A 19,020-nucleotide genomic window follows, 5' to 3' on the forward strand; every position below is an offset into this window, starting at 1 on the left:
GCCTCTCTGACCTCATCTGCTTCCACCTCAGCCTCTGCACTTCCTCAAATATATCAAACTCCTTCTGACTTCAGAGACTTTACCCTTAGCCATGACTTCTTCCTGAGATTATAGTTCCTAAGTCCACCCCCATTCCTGAGGTCCACCTGGAGTTTTCCTTCCTCAGGGAATCTCACCTGACTGCCATTTAGAAGTTTCCTCCTCACCCCTCTGCTCCGTGCTTCCTGCCCAGACATTTCTCACACTGTTCCTCCTTTCATGTTTCTGCACCAGACTGCAAGGTCCATAAGAACAGGTGCCTTATCATTTCCCACATCTTAACCCCTCGGCTTTTATAATTCCATCCCCCAGAACCTAAAACAGCTGTAGCATGAACCACAAGCCTCACTGTTTTTCTTTCTTTTTGGGTCACACCTGGTGATGCTCAGGGGGTTACTCCTGGCTCTGTACTCAGGAATTACCCCATGAGGTGCTCGGGGACCATATGGGATGCTGGGAATCAAACCCGGGTCGGTCGCATGCAAGGCAAACGCCCTACCCGCTGTGTTATCGTTCCAGCCCCAGTTTTTAAAGAATAAGTGGCCTTTCTCCCTAGGTGTGGTCCTGGGAGGATGGGGTCCTCCAGTAAGCAGTGAGAACCTCCAAGATACTCTCCCGAGCTTCAGCAGGTGGAAGTGCACTGAGGGAACTGCCTTCCCAGTACTCAGTATGGGGCACAGATAGACCTGAGAGGACCATGCTTTCTCCCATCCAGAGACAATGAAGGGACATTTCTCTGTCGTGCTGGAGTGTGGGCCACAGGCCACGGAAAGTGGCCCACACTCCAGCGGCAATTAGAGGCAGAAGGAATTACAGGTCATGGAGATGGCAGCCAGGAAAAAGTTCAAAGGTTCTTGGTGCAGAATGCTGCCTACAGATCTCCAGACAGCACCAAGGGGAGAAAGTTGAACAGAGGGCATTCCCAGAATGCTCTGGAGAGAACTACGAGTCCCAGCATGCAACAGCGATCCAAGTACTAAAGCCCTCGGTCCCTCCCGGTTTAGGCTCCACCCACTCAGGTGGGCCCTTTCACTAGTCTCTTTGGCCTGGCTCCTGAATGGGTCCGCCCCTTCTTCGACCTCAAGTCTTAGATAACCCCTTTCCCCTCCTTCTCTGTCCGCGCCCCTGCTCAGTTTTTTCTAGAGGAGAAGCAGAGCTCAGTCCAGCTACGGCCTGCCCAGCCTCAGCATCCTCAACAACCTCTGGATTCTCTCTTTCACTCCGGGTATGCCCCTGGGCAAACCCCACTCCATGATCATCTTGTTCTCTCTAGACCTGACTCCTGTAACACAGAGCCCCCTCCTGGCCTCGTCCTTCACTGGCTAGCCCCGCTTGCCCCTTCCCTGCTCCTGCTCCGCGTCCAGCCCCCACAGGTCACTGATAACTCCTTGACTCCTCTCTCTCCCTCTCTCAGACCCTCAAAAGTCACAGCACCAGGATCATCCATCACTGGCCTGACTCAGTCTCTGCTCCCCGGAAATCGCCACCAAACCCCCTACAAGCCACGCCTCCTTCACCCCAAATCTGAACCTCTGCTCCAAGGGAGTCGGGATCCTCCCCTCTGGCCCGATCACGGCCCCGCCCCCAAGGTGGCCATGGGCCCGCCCAAGCCCCGCCCCAAGGAGACCCTGGCCTCGCCCCTCCCGCCCCGCGGTGGCCCTCGCCCCGGGCCCAAGGTGGCCCTGGCCCCGCCCCCGAGGCAGGCCCCACCCACCCGCAGGTCGCGCGCACCTTGGGCGTGAGCACGAGCGCGGCGCCGCCGTGCACGGCCACGATGGGCAGCGAGGTCTGCGCCGACAGGAAGTCGAGGATGGGCGCCACGGCGGGCGCGCGCGAGTCGTCCTCGAAGACCACGCCGTGCACGCGCAGCCCCGACAGCAGGTCGCAGAGCTGCAGCACGAGGCTGCGCGGGTCCGAGCCGTTGAGCACCAGCGCCACGGGCCGGACGTCCAGGCCCGGGCTGCGCACGGCCGCCGCCACGGCAGGACCCAGGCGCGCCGCCTCGGTGGCATACGCGGGTCCCGAGAACACGAGCGCCACGTTGAGCGGCCGCGCCCCGCCGGGGCCCCCGCCCGGTCCGCCGGCCCCGCCCGGCCCCGGAGCCTCGTCCGGGAACGGGCTGGCGCAGGCGAGCGCCAGCAGCAGCAGCATCTTAGCGGGGCCCCGAGGGCCGCGGGGGCCACCGGCGCCGCGCATCGCCTGCGGACCCCGCCGGGCGGCCTCTGAGCGCGGGAGGGACCGGTGATAGCGGAGCACAGAGATGGGGAAGGCAGGGACGGGGCGGGGGGACGCAGACGGGGAAGAGGAGAGGCGTCGAGGTGAGGACAAGAGGGAAAGTTTGGGGCGACAGGGATAGAGAAAACAGTGGACAGAAATACAAAGGCGGGCAGAGACAGTGGGAGGTGGGGGCAGAAAGGTTCCCAAGGTGGCCAAAGGAGATGGGGGAGGTGGAGATGGGGAAGCCAGATAGGAAACAACCCCCCAGGAGATGACAGAGTGGGTGAGCAGGGGGAAAGGTCGAGGGAGTGGACCAGACAGACAGACGGACAGACAGAGAAGGCGTCCGGACAGCAAGCAGTGGGGAGGGAAGGAGAGTGAGGCGGGGCGGAAGGGCCCGATGAGAGGGTCGGGGAGAGGAGAGCAGAAAGTAAGTTGGACAGAGGGATGGAGGCCCGCAGCCGATCCCCGGACCCCAGGCCGCCGAGAGAGGCACAGACACGCGGCGGCAGCGGCGGCGAAGCCAGGCCGGGGTGGGGATGGTGGGGGACCCACAGCGCCACCGGAAACGGGGAGACAGAAATAGCCGGAGAGGAGCAGAGATGGAGACCCCCCACCCGCGAGGTGCCAGCACAGACATGAAAGGGCCCGGGAAGGCGAGTGGTGGGAGGGAGCGGGAATAAAAGGAAGAAAAAGTGAAGGGGACAAAAAAAAGAGAGAGAAAGGGAAAAGGGGTCAGGTGCAGGGGGGAGAGAAAGAGAAAGAGAAATTAGTGGGGCGTCCCAAGGAGAGAAGGTGGCCCCCAGGACCTTACTCCTCACCTCTGCCCCAACCCCCCAGCCCTTTTTATTTGGTGTCCCCTTTATGCTGTCCCTGTTTCCCCCGCCACACCTCCCATTTCAATGAGGATGAGAAAGTCTGGGTCCAGACTGGGCTGTGGGGTTGGGGGGGTCACAGCTGTGGCGAGCTGGTGGGGGGCGGGGGTCCTTGGCTGCCAGCCCAGAACAATTTGGGAAATGAGAGGAAATGCAGCGAGTCGGCCTGGTCCCCTGTTGCACGCGGGCCGCCTGGGGTGGCCGGGCTGGGAGCCCAGACGCCCCGGGTTTGGGGTGAAGAAGGAGGGCGCTGGGAGGGGCCTCCAGCCCTGGCTTCCCTAGAGGGGCCAGGAGCCCGCCTAGGGGCGGGGGGGGGTCTTCCCGCGGGGGGCGGGGTCAGGCTGAGAAGCCGCCTCTCAGGGCTGTCAATCAAGCCTGTCCGGTTGCCATGGCAGCGCGGGTCCCAGCGCCCTGCGGGCCGGAGGGCGGGGACGGCCCCACCCCCGCGGCTGGCCTCGCCCCCCCACCCGGCCCGCCCTCCTGGGCCTCCGGGGTGGGAGTGGGGGCTTCTCTCGCTCAGCCACCCCAAGTCTGCTCTCCCCACCTCTCCTCTCCGCTGCCCTTCCCCAAGCAGCTGCTCAATCAGCGCTCAGAATAGCCCCCCCCTCCGCCCCAAAATAACCCACAGCTGTGGCCTGGCCCCCGCGGGGTTAATACGTCCGCTCGCCCCCACTCCCGCCCCCCTCTGCCTCTCCAGTGAGGGTTCAGGTGGGGAGCCCCCAGTCCCAGCTTTCTTGGGACAGACTCCTGCCCCTCCAGCCAGGCCACTGGGGACAAGGAAGGCCCCAAATGCAGAGCCTACAGGAGCCAGCCCCCCAGTGTCCACCTTCTTCTGAGTCTTAGTCCCCACTTGCATGCATTGGGGTGGGAGGTGGCTAAAGTATCCAGCACCCAGCCCCTGGCAGAGGGCCCTGTCCCTTCAGGGACTCAGGAGATAGCACCTGCACCTCTTCATCCCTCAGACCCCCAGGATCTCCCCCCAACTTTGCCCAGCCCCTCTCAGGCCTCTTCTCTGCACCTGGGTGTCCAGCCTCCTGTGTCCCCACAAACCACAAGTTCAGCTCTGGGGCCCAGTCCCAGCCCTCTTGCTGAGAACCCTCATTTCTGTTTCCTACCCCATCAGTGCCAGCATCTTGGACACCCCCCAGTCCAGTCCACAGCACGGCCTGTCTGCAGACTGAGGACATGAATGCCAGAGATTCCTGGGGTGTCCCTGTCTCCCTCGCCCCCATCACAGAGGAAAGGGGAAGCCACTTTGATCAACAGTCCATTGGGGGGGCCTCCCTCCCCCTCCCCATCTTGCTGCAGCCCTGAACACTGTCCCCCACCTCCCACCCTGTGCAGGAACCACAGGTTTGGGTGGGGGGGTGCCCAGAGCCTTGAGTGGGGGGAGCTGGGGGTGGCAGGCCTGGACGCCCGCAAGGTCCTTGGCCATGTTAATAGCCGACTCATAGCGCGGGGCGGGAGGGAGAGGGAAGCGCGGGCCGCTGCAGGCAGGGGCTGCGGAGGGAAGGAGAGTGGAGAGATGGGGGGATGGATCGGGAGAGGTGTGGGGTGTCAGGTATGTGAGGCTGGGGAGAGAGAGCGGGCACGGTAGGGCGGGAGAGGGGGGCCAGTAAGACTGAGGTGTAGAGGCTGGGAATAAAGGGATGTGGGGAGCCAAAGAGGGGGTGGAAGAGAACCCCCAAGAAACAAGGAAGGGAGGGCAGAGGCCCCTCCTCACCCACCAGCCAGCACCCCTTTCCCTCTGCCCAGAGGCCCCTGGCCAACTTTCCCGGAGCTGGAGCTGGTGGTCCACCCGGCGCCCCCTCCCCAGGCCTTACCTTTTCATGACCCTGCTCTGTGGGGGGGATGGCAGGGGGACCAGGACCGGATCCAGAGTCGGTGACCCGAAGATTCTCGGTGGCGGTGCCGCTGGGGGGGCAGGCCCCAGGGCAGCGGCAGTGGCGGCAGCGATGGGGGGCTCTGTCGGCTCACCCTTCTCTTCTCGGGTCCCGTCCTGCCCTGTCTGTCCCCCAAGGTTGCGGTTCCCCCACTAGACGAGGACGCGGCTGCACATGTTGCACTGGAAGTTGGGCCCGGACATTGCGGAGGCTGGTGGGGTGTCCTCCTGCTGCCAGGACCCCGTGGGGATCCCCCCTCCGCCCACCCAGGGCCCCCCCCTCTGTTGCTCAGCCCCGGCTCCTCCCCCCTTCCATGTGTCCAGTCCCGCCTCTCCCCGGCCCATTCGCACCGCTTTGTGCCCTAGCCAGCGCCCCCCCCACCCCAGCTCTGTCTGTCTGTCTGTCTGTCTGGGTCACCTCTGAGGCCAGTCGCCGGGGTGTGTGTTGGGGGTGGGTGGGGTGGGCAGAGGCCGTCTGGGAGGGGATCTGCTTGCCCGGCCTCCTTTGGCTGTCTCGCGCCCCCCCTCTCCCGCCCCCCCCCCCCCCAGCACAGGCAGAAACACACAGACACACGCACAACCTGACTTCCCTGGGATTCCCCCTCGACACCCCCGGAGCCAGAGGACACACGCGCGCACACACACGCACGCACACGCACACACAGGGTCCGTCCGTCCGCCGCTGCGGGACAGACGGGAGGACAGGGCGGTCCGGGACCCAGACGCCCGCCGAACGCAGGCAGGACGCACAGAGCGCAGGTACGCACCAGCCGCCCGGGGCTGGGGGGCAGGAGGAAGGCGAATGGGGCCCCCCGGTGAGGCAGGCGGCTGCAGGGGGGGGCAGACAGACAGACCCCTCCCTCACCGGCCGCCGCAGCCTGCACAGACACACCCCCCCCTCTGCCCGCCCGGCCCCACACACCCGAGCCCCAGAGCCTCACCGGGCCGTGGGCAGATGCACGAGACTCGCGTGGGGGCCGGGGGACCCCCAGGCCGGCGACACTCCCGGCCGGGCACCGGTGGCCAAGGCGGGCGGCGGCGGCGGCGGCTGGAGGGCGGCGCGGCGGCCCCGGAGCGGGAGGGACTCGCTCGTCTGCTCGCAGCCTCTGGTCTCCGCACGCTCGCTGGGGATGCGATTAACATTCAGTCCCCGTCCGCCCTGCCGGGAGACCCACAGCCCCCTCCCTGGCCTCCCTGGGGACCCCTCCTCCTGCCACGGCCGGGGCGGGGCGCCCCCTCCCGCGGCGCAGCTGAGTGTAAGGGCGGGCGAGGGGCTGCGAGGCCAAGGGGGGCGGCCCCACTGAGAGCCCCGAACCCCCCCACCCCGAACTCGCCGCTCCTGGACTCAGGGCCCCTGGGGCTGCCGATCACAGCCCCCTAGCCCCGATTTGACTCTTGGGAACCAGAGGTCCTTCTTGGACCTCTGGTTCTCCTACGCCGGGACCCCTCTTTTGGCTTCTGACGCCCCAGAAGGGTGGACCTGCAAAATAGGTCTCCACTGTGAAGCCAGGGTTCCAGGTGTCCAGCCTCCTCCCCTCAGACCCAGGGCTCCAGGTTCCCGGACTCTTTCCTCAGACCGGCAGATCCACCTCAACCCCTCCTCCCTGTGACCCAGGGATCCAGGCACCTAGCCTATTCCCTCAGAAGTCCACCCTGAACCCCCTCCTTCAGACCCTGAGGTCTTCCGCAATCCCTCAGATTCAGTGGTCCAGGCTCCCAGCCTCTTCCCTCAAACTTGGAGGTCCATTCCCCCAACCCTCCTACCTCATACCCAGAAATTCAGTCCCATCCCCCTTGTCCCTCAGACCCAGAGACCCACCAACCCCTCCTCCTTTATTCACTCAGCCTCCCTCAGACCGAGGGTTCCAGCCCCCAGCTTCCTCCCTCACACCTGGAGATCCACCCAAACCCTCCTCTCTCAGACCCAGGGCTCCAGTACCCAGCCTCCTCCCTCAAACCCAGAGGTCCATTCCCCACCTTCTCTCCCTCAAACCCAGGGATCTAAGCCCTAGCCATCCCCCTCATATCCAGGAGTTGGTACCCACTTCCTTGGAACTTAGGGTCCCATTCAGCCCCTAGTCTGTGTCTTGCTTGGAGAGCAGATGCCCAATCCCCCTCTGACCCTGACTTTTCTCTCCCCTTTCAGGAATGTCACTCCCACTCCCCCCATTCTCCCAGACCCTGAGGACCCCAAGTCTGATCACAGGTCAGCCAGGAGACCCCACTCAGCAGTACTACCTTGTACCTGGCTCTGCTGGGGTGCCGGGACCCCCTCTTTAGCAGGAGAATGGGAATATGCTGTTGGTTTTGAGGACCCCTTAGGGCTGGTCCCTGAGAGGACTGCTGCAACTTTCCTCTGGGTGACACTCATGACAATGGAGGCCGGTCCTCCCAATAAAAGAGAGGGTACACGAGGTACCAGTTTCCTCTGAGACCTAGGTGCCTGATGGTGATGTGTGTGTCTTGAACTTGTAACCCCTGAGGCTGGTTTGTGTAGTGGGTCAAGTTGTGAATCCCCAAAAGGTCATCAGGCTTGGAGGGGATGGAACCAGGATTATTTGAGGACCAATAGTTACTTGGTGGTGATGGTCTGAGGGAGGAAAAACCGGAGGTCTGCACCCCTGGGTCTGAGGGAGGGAGGTTGGGGTGGCTGCACTCCTGGATCTGGGGGAGGAGATTGGGGTGTTTACACTCCTGGGTCTGAAGAAGGAAGCCAGGTGCCTGGGCTTCAGAGCCTGGGGGAAGAGGAAGTGAGGTTTGGACTCCTGATCTGAGGGAGGGGGCTTGGGGTCCCGAGCTGCACCTTAGTCTGAGGGAGGCGGGACTAGGGTGTCTGATTCCTGGGTCTGAGAGAGGAGGGGCTGGGGAGTCTGGATTCTGGGCTTGAAGGAAGGAGGCTGGGGATTCTGATATCTGGGACTTGAGGGAGGAGGGGCCGGCGTGGAGTGTGAGGGAGGAGATCCGTGGGTCCGAACGAGGCTGATGATCGCTTCTCTGACCTATGGGTGCGACGGAGCTGGACGCCCGGTTGCGAAGGGGTCAGCTGCCAGCCCAGCCTCTGAGTCCGGCCGAGATTCGTAGTGTAGAGACTGGGCTGCGACCCTTCCAGAGGCACAGACAGCGCGGGGGCAGAGGCTGGCAGGAGGGCCCCTGGCGATGGCTTTGGCAGAGGGACCGTCTGAGCCCCGCACTCCGCACCCCGCCCCTTACTCCGCAAGCTCCTAGGAGGCGGCCTGCGGAGCGCTTCGGAAGCGGGCTGCGCACACCCGCCGGTGCCGGGAGGGGGCGCCGGCGAGCAGGACTCCGCCCTCGGGGCGGGGCCTCAGGCGCGGCCCCGCCCCCTGCCGCCCGCCTCCCTCTTCCCGGCTCCCGCTCGGCCTCCAGCTCCCGCCTCGGCTCCCCCTCCCAGAGGCCCCTCCCCGGAGCCGAGCCCACCCAGGGCCCCCGCCGCCGCTCCCCTGCCCAGCCGCCGGGCCCGAACAGCCTCCCCGGGGGGCAGCCCCCCGTCCGCCTGCTTCCCTCCAGCCCAGCCCTGCCAGATCCCCCACCATGAATCTCTTCCGATTCCTGGGGGACCTCTCCCACCTCCTAGCCATCATTCTGCTGCTGCTCAAAATCTGGAAGTCCCGCTCGTGTGCCGGTGAGCGCCCCGCAGGGGAAAGGGGGGCTGGGGGCCGGGGGCCGGGGCGGCCCGGGTCGGGAGAGGGTTTGGAGGCAGCGGAGGGGACGGGTCCCTCCCCGCCCCCTCCGCCCCTGCGGGCCGGGAGCCCCCTTCCGGGGCCCCGGGGGTCGGCTTCACCCCCCGTGTGTGCTGGGGGTGCCAGTAGTTGGGCGTGGGGGTCCCCAGGCCCCCTTGCCCTCGCCGGGCGGCCCGGGTTCCGGGAGCGGGAGCCGTCGCAGCCCGGGGAGGCGGCCGGGAGTTGGTGACGTGGACCGCGGCGTCCAGGAAGGGGCTTGAGGGACGCGGCTGGCGTGGGGGGAGGGATGAGGTCAAACGGGGCCCGCCCGCGGCCCCACCTCGCTTCCGAGGGTGGGAGGACCCCGAGAGGAGTCGGGGCGGCCGTGAGGCCTAGCCCGGACCGAGCCTCGGGCTGGAGTAGCTGCCGGGCCGGGCTGCCCCCTGGCTGTGGGCCTGGGAACGGGGCCCAGTCCCTGCGGGTCGGGCCGGGCTGGGCCTGGGGGAACGGCGGCGCCCCCCAGCCCCCCGCAGCCCCGCGCATGCCTCGGATTGTTCTCCATGTGCCCCCCACCCATGCCGCTGCACCGCAGGGATTTCGGGCAAGAGCCAGGTCCTGTTCGCTGTGGTGTTCACTGCCCGCTACCTGGACCTCTTCACCAACTACATCTCACTGTACAACACCTGCATGAAGGTAACGGCCACTCCCCGCCTTTCTGCGCCTGCAGGGCAAGGGGACACGACCCGGTGCTCCCCAGCTGGCGGCCGGGGCAAGAACCCAGACTCCTGGATCCCGGGGAGGAGGCTGGAGGCCTGGACTCCTAGCTCTGAGGGAGGAGCCTGGGGATCTGGACCTTCAGTTCTGATGGAGGAGGCTGCGGGGGCCTGGACTCCTAGGCCTGAGGGAGGAGGTTGGGGTCTGGACTCGGGGTCTGATTCCTGGGTCTGAGGGAGGAACTTGGGGTTCGGGACCTTTGCGTCTGAGGGAGGAGACTGGGGGGCCTGGACTTTTGGGTCTGTGGGAGAAGGCTAGGGGTCTAGAATTCTGGGTCTGAGGGAGGAGGCTGGGATCTGGACCTTTGGGTCTAACTAAGGGAGGAGACTGGGGCATGGACTCCTAGGTCTGAGGGAGGGCATTGGGAGGCCTGGACTTGCGGGTCGGAGGGAGGAGGCTGGGATTTGGACCTTTGGGTCTGAGGGAGGAGAGGCTGGGGGTCTGGATCTCTGGATCTGAGGGAGAAGGGACTGGGGTCGACCTCTTAGAGCCCACTGAGGGCACAGGCTCCTCTGTGAGCCGCAGCACCCCCGCCCTCGCCGTCTCCACAGGTGGTCTACATTGCCTGCTCCTTCACCACGGTTTGGATGATTTACAGCAAGTTCAAAGCTACATATGATGGCAATCATGACACGTTCCGGGTGGAGTTCCTTGTTGTCCCTACAGCTGTCCTGGCCTTCCTGGTCAACCACGACTTCACCCCGCTGGAGGTAGGCAGGCTCCCTGCCCGGCCGGTCAGCTGCTTATCCGTGGCCTCTGCCTCTTCCAGCCAGTGTGTGTAGGGCATCACCCCGACGTGAAGACACTGCCAGCCTCCATACTCATTCCCTGCCTGTCCCACATATGCGCTCACCCCCCTCAGAGCAGCCCTCTCCCACTGGGAAATGGGGGCTCAGAAAATTGGATCTGGTTTTCAGCCCCTGCTGGTTTGCAGCGGTGAAAGATTGGAAAGTCTAAAGAGTGCACCATGCTTGTTGGTGCCTTGCTTGGGTCTGGGGAACCAGCTCTGAGGCCCACAACTGCTCTGTTTTTGAATCTTCGAGTGTGACCTTTGCTCCTCTGTGCCTTCGAGTTCCCTGGCCTTGGTGACTGTGCATGGGCCCCTAAGCACCAAACCAGCAGTAGCCCCTGGATTCCTCCAAGGGTGACCCTCAAATACAAGCAAAACCGGGTGGCAGAAGAGACAGCTCAGTGGACTGGAGCCTGACCTTGGCATGCAGGACTCCCAGTCTCTGGCAACCTTTTTTTCTTTGTTTTTTTTTTCTTTTTAGTGAAATAAATAGATTTTATTTGGAGGGTTTTAAGGTGTGGAGGGAGAGAGTGAGAGAGTAACGTGCTCAAGAGAGAACCCATGGGGCTGGAGCATTAGCACAGCGGGTAGGGCATTTGCCTTGCACACGGCCGACCTGAGTTCTATTCCCAGCATCCCATATGGTCCCCTGAGTGCTGCCAGGAGTAATTCCTGAGTGCAGAGCCAGGAATAACCCCTGTGCATTGCCGGGTGTGACCCAAAAAGCAAAAAAAAATAAAAGAGAGAGAGAGAACCCAGGCTTCTCCAAGGGCGGAGAGAGAGCCCCTACACACATTCTGGCATTAGACACGAAAGCATGAAAGTACACATCTCAAGAGGGGACCCGTGCGGGCGACACATGTGCTCAGGCGCCACCTGTGCTCGGCCACATGGGGGCAAGAAGCACATGGGCTTGGGCAGCATATGCGCCTCCAGCAACCTTTGATCCCCTGAACACTTACCATCGGATGTGGCCCCCAAATAGCAGAAGGAAAACCAGGATTCTGTAAGCAGAAGGTGGGCATCCAAAGTCTACCTCTGCCAGAGATGGTGGCGGAGCTCTGGAATCCTTGAAGGCTCTTTGCGCCTCAGTTTCCTGGGGTGTGGGCTGATGATATCTGGTTTCTGCCCACGCTGGTGGCGTTGGGATGGTTCTGATGGTGGGTCACCGGCTGGGTTGATGGGTACTACCCAGCCCCTTTTACTGCTCTGCATTAGCTGCAAAGGTTTGGTTGCGTTGGGGAGGCTGTAAATAGTCCCCTGGAGGAGTTTCGAGAGGGTCTGTGCTATGCCTCTGGTCTCCTGCCCCAATTCAAAGCCACCATTCGGAAATTTTCTGAGAGAACTTTACAGTTTAACTTGACCACAAATGTGTGTATATTTGCATATATCTCCAGTTTGTCTCATTTTCGTTCTGCTTATTTTACTGTTTTTTTTTTTTTTTTGGTCACACCTGGCGATGCAAAGGGGTCACTCCTGGCTCTGCACTCAGGAATTATCCCTGGTAGTGCTCAGGGGACCATATGGGATGCTGGGAATTGAACCCAGGTTGGCCACGTGTAAGGCAAACGCCCTACCCGCTGTGCTATCACTCCAGCCCTTTATTAGTTTTGGGGCCACACCCGATTGTGCTTAGGAATTATTCCTGACTCTCTGCTCAGGAGTGAGCCCTGGCGGTGCTCAGAGCACTATGCGGTGCTGGGGATTTGAACTAGGATTTTGGTCACCTTGCTGCATGCAAGACAAGTGCACCTGTGCTGTCTCTCCAGCTCTCATTTTATGTAATTTGGTTTGGGGGCCACATCTGGCAGTGTTCAAGACTTATCGCTTGATTTTCTGCTTGGAAGTCTCTCTTGGTAGTGCCCTTGGAACCATGCAATGCTGGGGATTGAACCCAGGGTTCTGGCACGTAAAGCATGTCGCCTACCCATTGAGCTATCTCTCAGGTTCTATTTCTAGATTAAAAAAATTTTTTTGAGGACTTAGAGTGTTAGTACAGTGGATAGAGCACTTTCCTTGCATATAGCTGACTCTGTTTCGATCCCCAGCACCCTATATGGTTCCCTGAGCCCTGCCAGGAGTGATCCCTGAGCACAGAGCCAGAAGTAAGACCTGAGTACTGGGTTTACCTCCCCCATTCAAAAAATTTTTTTCAGGCTGTAGAGTTTGTCAGACACTTGCCTTGTGCATGACTGACACTAGTTTGATCCCTAGCACTGCATATGGTTTCTTGAGCTCAAGCTGATTGTGCCTCAAATGACCCTCCCTCCCCCCCACTTTTTTTTTTTCAGTGCTGAAGAATAAATCCAGCACCTCATGTATTCGAGGCATGCACTCTACTACTTTTGTTTTGTTTTGTTTGGGGGCCACATCTTGCAGTGCTCAGGGCTTATTCCTGGCTCTGCATTCAGTGTTACTCTGGGAATCGAACCTGGGTTGGCCACATGCAAGGCAAGCACCCTCCATGCTGTGCTATTTTTCTAGTCCTACTACTTAAAAAAAAAACAAAAAAATACAAAACTCTTCTGTATACTTCCAGGTTTGTGGTTTTTTGTAATTTTTTAATATTATAGTTTAGGTAACATTATAATAGTATTAGTGGGGTTTTTTTTCTTTTTTTTTTTCAGTTTTGGGGCCACACCCAGCAGTGCTCAGGGCTTCCTTCTGGCTCTGTGCTCAGGGATCATTCCTAGCAGGGCTCAGAGGACCATATAGGGTACTGGGGATGGAACTCGGGTCAGCTATGTGCAAGGCAAGTGCTCTGTCCACTGCACTGTCTCTCTGCTCCCTAGTATTAATGTTCCTGGTAAGAACTCTCTTATTTAAACTATCTCCTTAGCCCCCCCTTTTTTTTCTTGCAGAGGTGGAGTGGGGATGGATTTGGGTCCACACCTGTGCTACTCGGGGGTTATTCCTGGCTCTGTGCTTGGGGGTCATTCCCAGTGTCTCTTGGGGGACCATGTAGTGCTGGAGATTGAACTGGAGTCATTGCATGCAGGCTGAGCCCCAAGACCCTGTACTATCTTTCGACCCCTCCCTATTTTAGCTGTGTGACCTTGAATTATACACTGAGCCCTTGACCCTCAGTCTCCTCATCTTGTAATGGGCTAACGTCGGACAACCTCAGTGGGTTCCGGCAGAGCCAGTATATCTTCCTCCGTTTCCTTATTCCTTCCTCCATTCCCTCCTTCCTGCATTTCCTCATCCTTCCCTCCTTCCCTCCCTCCCTCCCTCCCTCCCTCCCTCCCTCCCTCCCTCCCTTCCTTCCTTCCCAGAAACAGTACCTGGCCCCAGGCCTGCCCCCTACAGGGTTAAGAAGTGGGTTATGGCCATCTTGAGGGGATGATGGTCAGGGAGAGCCCCTCTAGGGAGCTGGCTAATATGCTGAGGCTGGAAGAAGGGGGATAGGCAGATGGGACAGTGTTCTTGGGAAGAGCTGTGGTAAGGGTGCGTGCACTTGCTGTGTAAGGGTGGGCCAAAGCGCTGTAGTTGAGAGAGAGCGGAGAGCAGGAGTTGGAGATGAGGCTGGTTGGGAGGGCTGGAAGCTTCAGCTCCTGAATCTCACTTGCTTCTGGGGGAGGAAAGAGGTCGCTCAGGGCGGAGCAATGCTCAAAGGCCAAGTACAGGCTGGATTTTCCCCTCTAGGTTTTGGGGCCACCCTGGACAATGCCCAGGGCCTATTCCTGACTCTGTGCTCAGGCATGCTTGGTAGTGCTGAGGATTCGAACCCGGGTCATCATGGTGGCTTCAGCACATGTAAGGCAAGCGCTGGGCTCCTTGTTGACCCTCCAGTCCTTTCTGGAGGTTTTAAATCAGGGACTAGGCAGGTCTGATTCATGTCTCTAAAGAGAAGTCACATGACAGCCCCATTGGGCAGGAGAATCACCCCCAGTTTCAAGAGAGGGGTCCCGGATCTCTGGACAGAGGCGAGATTCTCACCCTGTCTCTATTCTTTGGAGATGTGTCTTTTACTTTATTTTGCTTTTTGGGTCACACCTGATGATGCTCAGGTGTTATACCTGACTCTGCACTCAGGAATTACTCCTGGCAGTGCTTGGGAGACCCTTTGAGATGCTGAGGACCAAACCTGGGTTGGCCGCGTACAAGGCAAACGCCCTCCCCACTGTCCTATCGCACCAGCCCTGAGATGCGTCTTTTAAAAAGGCTCTTGAGCCCCGACTCTGTTCCTCCCAGTCCCCCTGGCTTTGATCCTGCCTCCTCTTGCCCCTCAGTGCCTCTGTTTGCCCATCTGGAGAATGGGGATGCAGGTAATGGGCCTCTAGCTGTTGAATGTGAGTGAGGGTGACAGGGCCAGGCATTGCGGGGCCAGCCGCATACATCCTCTGTGGGGCGCCCGTCCCTTGAGCCCCCCTCCATCGGGTCCCTGTTGCCCACAGATCCTCTGGACCTTCTCCATCTACCTGGAGTCGGTGGCTATCCTGCCGCAGCTCTTCATGGTCAGCAAGACAGGCGAGGCGGAGACCATCACCAGCCACTACCTGTTCGCGCTGGGTGTCTACCGCACACTCTATCTCTTCAACTGGATCTGGCGCTACCACTTCGAGGGCTTCTTTGACCTCATCGCCATCGTGGCTGGCCTCGTGCAGACGGTCCTCTACTGCGATTTCTTCTACCTCTACATCACCAAAGGTAGCCCCTGCCCATGTGCTGCCTCTTTCACCTTTGTGGGGTGGGGTTTCAGATGTCCAGCCCTGGGCCTGGCGTTTCTGAGTAAGGTCCTATCAGGCACCCTTGCAGGGAACCCGGGCCGCTGTCTCCAGAGTCCCAGGGGTGGCTGGAAGTGAGGGCTGGGGCTTGCACGGCCTTTGGCTTTTCCCTTCCCAGGATTTTCCCTATCCCTTCCTGCCCCCAAGGTTTTAGAGCCGCCATGTCTCCTTTGCTGAACATCCTGACTTTCCATCTGCCCAGCCCTAGCCAGATGGAGGAGGTTCTTCCTCTGTGGATCAAAGTCTTGCCCTTAGGAGCTTACCCCCACCGGCTAGATTCATTTATTCATGATTCATTCATTCCACCCACCTCTCACACACCTTCCGTGTTGGGGTATGGGTTCTGGGGCTACTGCAGAGAGCGGAGTATGAGGGAGGTGGTAAAGATGGAGTGAGGAGTGATGGGGACAGATCTGGAGGACAGGACAGGAAGTGACCGGGGCTGTGGTTGTGAGGGTCAGCAGGGCTCAGGGTAGACCTCTGAGGAGATGCTGTTCAGAGCCAAGACTTGAGGAAAAAAAGGGGTTCGTGAAAGGATGGGGCATGGGCTGGGGGGCCAATGGGGATATCTCACCCGCCTGCCTCACCTGCCCTTCTGACACCCCAGGCTCCAGGGCCTCCTGGCCAACTTTGGAGTAGAGAGAGGAGGGGCTGTTGCTAGAAGAAATGGGGCTTCCGGGGCTGGAGCAATAGCACAGCGGGTAGGGTGTTTGCCTTGCACGTGGCCAACCTGGGTTCGATTCCCAGTATCCCATATGGTCCCCCGAGCACAGCCAGGAGTAATTCCTGAGTGCAGAGCCAGGAGTATCCCCTGTGCAATGCCGGGTGTGACCCAAAAAGCAAAATAAAAAAAATGGGGCTTCCTTTACTTTACCCAGGGGATACATCTCACCAGTGGCCCTCTTGGGGACATTCCTGCTGATACTTGGCCAGGTGGTGGTTCAGTGCAAAGGCCTTGCAGTGCCGGGGTCCAGGGATTGAATCTGTCCCCTGGGCCCAGGCCACCGTTGTTCAGTCCCTAGAAGCAGCTCAGGCCTTCCCTGGGTCCCCAGGGCTGATCTCCCCAGTTTGGAACCAGGGTTTATGCGGCTGGCCCCGCAATGCCCTCTTTGTGCCTCTGCCCAGCCCAGGGTCTGAGCTTTGCTGTGGGTGCTGGGCAGGGCTTCCTTCCCAGGCGTGGGGTGACGCGCCCCCTTCTCTCTCTCCTCAGTTCTAAAGGGGAAGAAACTGAGCCTCCCCGCCTAGTCCCTGGCCGTCCCAGAGGCAGACCGAGGCAACGCAGACAGACCGGCCACGCAGACAGACCGGCGCCTTCTGCTCCCCGCGATGGTGACTTTTTTAAAAAAAGAACAACCTCTCCCCACGCTCCATGCCCCCTCCTGCCGGCTTTCAGGGGGTGGTGGAGGACCCACGTCTTGGGGAGCTCAGGACCTGGGCTGTTTGTAGTTTTTTGCCTTTTAGAGAAGAAAAAAAAAGATCTTTCCATGATTTAGTTTTTTTCTGACAACTTCTTTCTCTTCTAGCTCCTCTCTTTGTCCCCCTTTTTATAAACTGTTTCTGAGTGTCCTGTGAGGTGGGGCCGGGTGGGAGATACCCCTCAACACACACAGTCTCCTCTGCTCCCTCTTGAAGCCCCGGGCTCCCAGCCTCAGCAAATTGTCACGCCTTCAATCTGCCTGCCTGATCTCCTACCGGGCTGACAACGAAGCCACTGCACCCCCAAACTTCTGGTCCCCGGAAAGGGAGTTGGGGAGAGTCGAACTCCCCTGATTTTTCATAACAGATTTTTTTTTCCTCTCTCCAGAGTTTGGGTTCTTTGGTCTACTCCTCTTTTTTTTTTTTTTTTTTTTTTTTGGCAATTTAGGGGGTGAGGGGCCAGGCACAGGCAGGGGCTGGCCTGAAGGTCCCTATGGCTTTGCCGCCATGTTTTTGTACAGAACTGATGGTTGATTCTTTGTTCTCTTGAATAAACCAAGGAAAATGATGCCTCTCTTTCGCTACGTGTTGCCCCCTATCTTTGGATTTTATGGGGATCCCTCCGCCCTGGCCCCCATCTCTGCTTCTGTTTTATTCCATCGACTGTCCATGGGTAACTCGGAAGATGAGAACTGGAGTTCCTTTGTCTTGGCTGAACCCTGACTTCTTTGCTCCATTGGGAAGAGATGTTAAGAGTTAAAAAGAGGGGCTGGAGCGATAGCACAGCGGGTAGGGTGTTTGCCTTGCATACAACTGATCCGGGTTCAATTCCTAGCATCCCATATGGTCCCCCGAACACTGCCAGGAGTAATTCCTGAGTGTATGAGCCAGGAGTAACTCCTGTGCAACGCCGGTGTGACCCAAAAAGAAAAAAAAAAGTTAAAAATAAAAAATTGCTGAGATTCTTCTTCCCTTGGCACAGAACTTTCTGACAATTTTCCTGGGTCAGGGGGGTCACAGAGAATCTTCCAGAGTGTGTTCCAAAAGTCACTCATGGCAGCATGAGTGACCCCCCGACCACCTCTTGATATTTGGTCAAACCACTGTTTTTATTTGGAAAAAAAAAGGAAATGATCTCCAACCTTTCAATATTAGATTTCCACATTGAAATCTGGATGTCTGGGTTCTTTTGAAAAAAACAAAACAAAACAAAAAAAACCCCATCAGTCTGACAATGCTGGGCCCTCATTTTGAGGTGATAGCAGATGGCAGTAGCTGAATGGATGGGATGGGCTTTTCACAGGCTCCCTGGGATTTGGCGAGGGCTTGGAACCATTCATTATCAGGCGGACACTGTTGGTTTGGGCTTTTGTGGATGAAAAGTGAAACATCTGCCAGATGGTCCTCGCCGCTGGCCCGGGTTGTGTCTTGTGACACCTCCCTGGTCTGGGACCATTTCTTGAGGTTTCTAACTACTTTTCTCTGACCTTCCTCTCCTGCCTTCTGTTTTCTTCAGAGTTTGGCTCTGGAAGCTTCCAGAAGCTTTTAGGAGCTGGTGTGTCATAGCCATGTCCCCAGTGCCAGGTTTAGGTGCCCCTCCTGGCAGAAGAGAGCTAGGCTTAGAGGGCTGGGGGACAGATTGGGGATCTCCCTGGCCTTTCTGTTACCAGAACTGGAGTATAAAACCACTTAGGGGGTTTTGATGAGTTTTCCCTCTTGGAAGCTAAGGGGAGTTTTGTCCAGAAGCCTGATTGGGCAAACACAGGAGTAGAGCTGGGTTGGGTTTGGGTTTGGGGGTTGGGGTGGGAGGTGGCATCTCCCAGAACATGGTCTGAAAAGCATGAGGAAGTCTGGTCTGAGTCTTTACTTTTGCAGCCAACTGAGCCTATCGCTGGAAATATGAGGGTGCATGCCAGGCGTCCAGCTGGTCATCAGGGTTGGGAGGGGAATGGGTGCAGAATCCCCTCTTCCCATCTGCACGTGCCCACTCCACTATGCTCTTGCCCTGCCCTCCTGATGCCCACTTGTCCCCATGCTTTTTTTGCGGGGAGTCACAACGGCAATGTTCAGAGGTTACTCCTGCATCTGAACTCAGGAATTACTCCTGGCTTTGTTCAGGGAACCCTATGGGATGCTGGGGATCAAACCCAGGTCAGCCATATGCAAGGAAAATGCCCTCCCCATTGTACTATTGCTTCAGCCCCTCCATGCTATTCTTTTTTTTTTTTTTTTTTTTTTTTTTTGCTAAGGGGAACACGACAACCAGCTGCATTCTGGGCTTATTTCTGTCTCTTCCCTCAAAGGTCACTACTGATGGGACTCAGGGACCCTGTGCAGTGCTGGGAGTAGAGCCTGGGTTGCCCATGTCCAGGACAAGTGCCTTCCTTGCTGTGTTATCTCTTCAGCACTTCCAGTTTGTTCCTGCATCCACAGAACTGGGTGTCTTGGGTTTGACAGGAAGCCTCAAGAAAAGGCACAAGAGTCCCAGGGGGGCAGCTCAGAGCACTGGATGCTGTATACATGTTTCCCATACGGGCGGGGGGCCTGGTTTGACTCCATACCACATGATCCTCTGAACATAACCACAGGGATCCTTCTAGAATCCAGCATCACTGTGCTGAGT

At 59.1% G+C, this 19,020-nt stretch overlaps 2 protein-coding genes across 2 annotated transcripts in view; one reads left to right on the plus strand and one right to left on the minus strand.

Moving 5' to 3' along the window:
- Window positions 1-6,297, minus strand: part of GRIN2D (glutamate ionotropic receptor NMDA type subunit 2D) — a 37,514-nt gene extending 31,217 nt beyond the window's left edge. The window contains 3 exon segments of the mRNA XM_056137141.1: window positions 1,771-2,261; window positions 4,955-5,196; window positions 5,955-6,297. Coding sequence (XP_055993116.1) covers window positions 1,771-2,235 — 465 coding nt within the window. The 5' untranslated portion in view covers window positions 2,236-2,261; window positions 4,955-5,196; window positions 5,955-6,297.
- Window positions 6,298-7,894: 1,597 nt separating this feature from the next.
- Window positions 7,895-16,965, plus strand: KDELR1 (KDEL endoplasmic reticulum protein retention receptor 1). Its single transcript, XM_056137147.1, has 5 exons — window positions 7,895-8,653; window positions 9,283-9,383; window positions 10,016-10,174; window positions 14,652-14,904; window positions 16,192-16,965. Exons 1-5 carry the CDS (start codon window positions 8,563-8,565, stop codon window positions 16,224-16,226), a joined length of 639 nt encoding a protein of 212 aa, XP_055993122.1. The 5' UTR covers window positions 7,895-8,562; the 3' UTR covers window positions 16,227-16,965.
- The last annotated feature ends 2,055 nt before the right edge of the window (window positions 16,966-19,020 follow it).

The sequence above is a fragment of the Sorex fumeus genome, unplaced genomic scaffold (genome assembly GCF_029834395.1).
Source record: "Sorex fumeus unplaced genomic scaffold, SorFum_2.1 ptg000122l, whole genome shotgun sequence".
NCBI lineage: Eukaryota > Metazoa > Chordata > Mammalia > Eulipotyphla > Soricidae > Sorex > Sorex fumeus.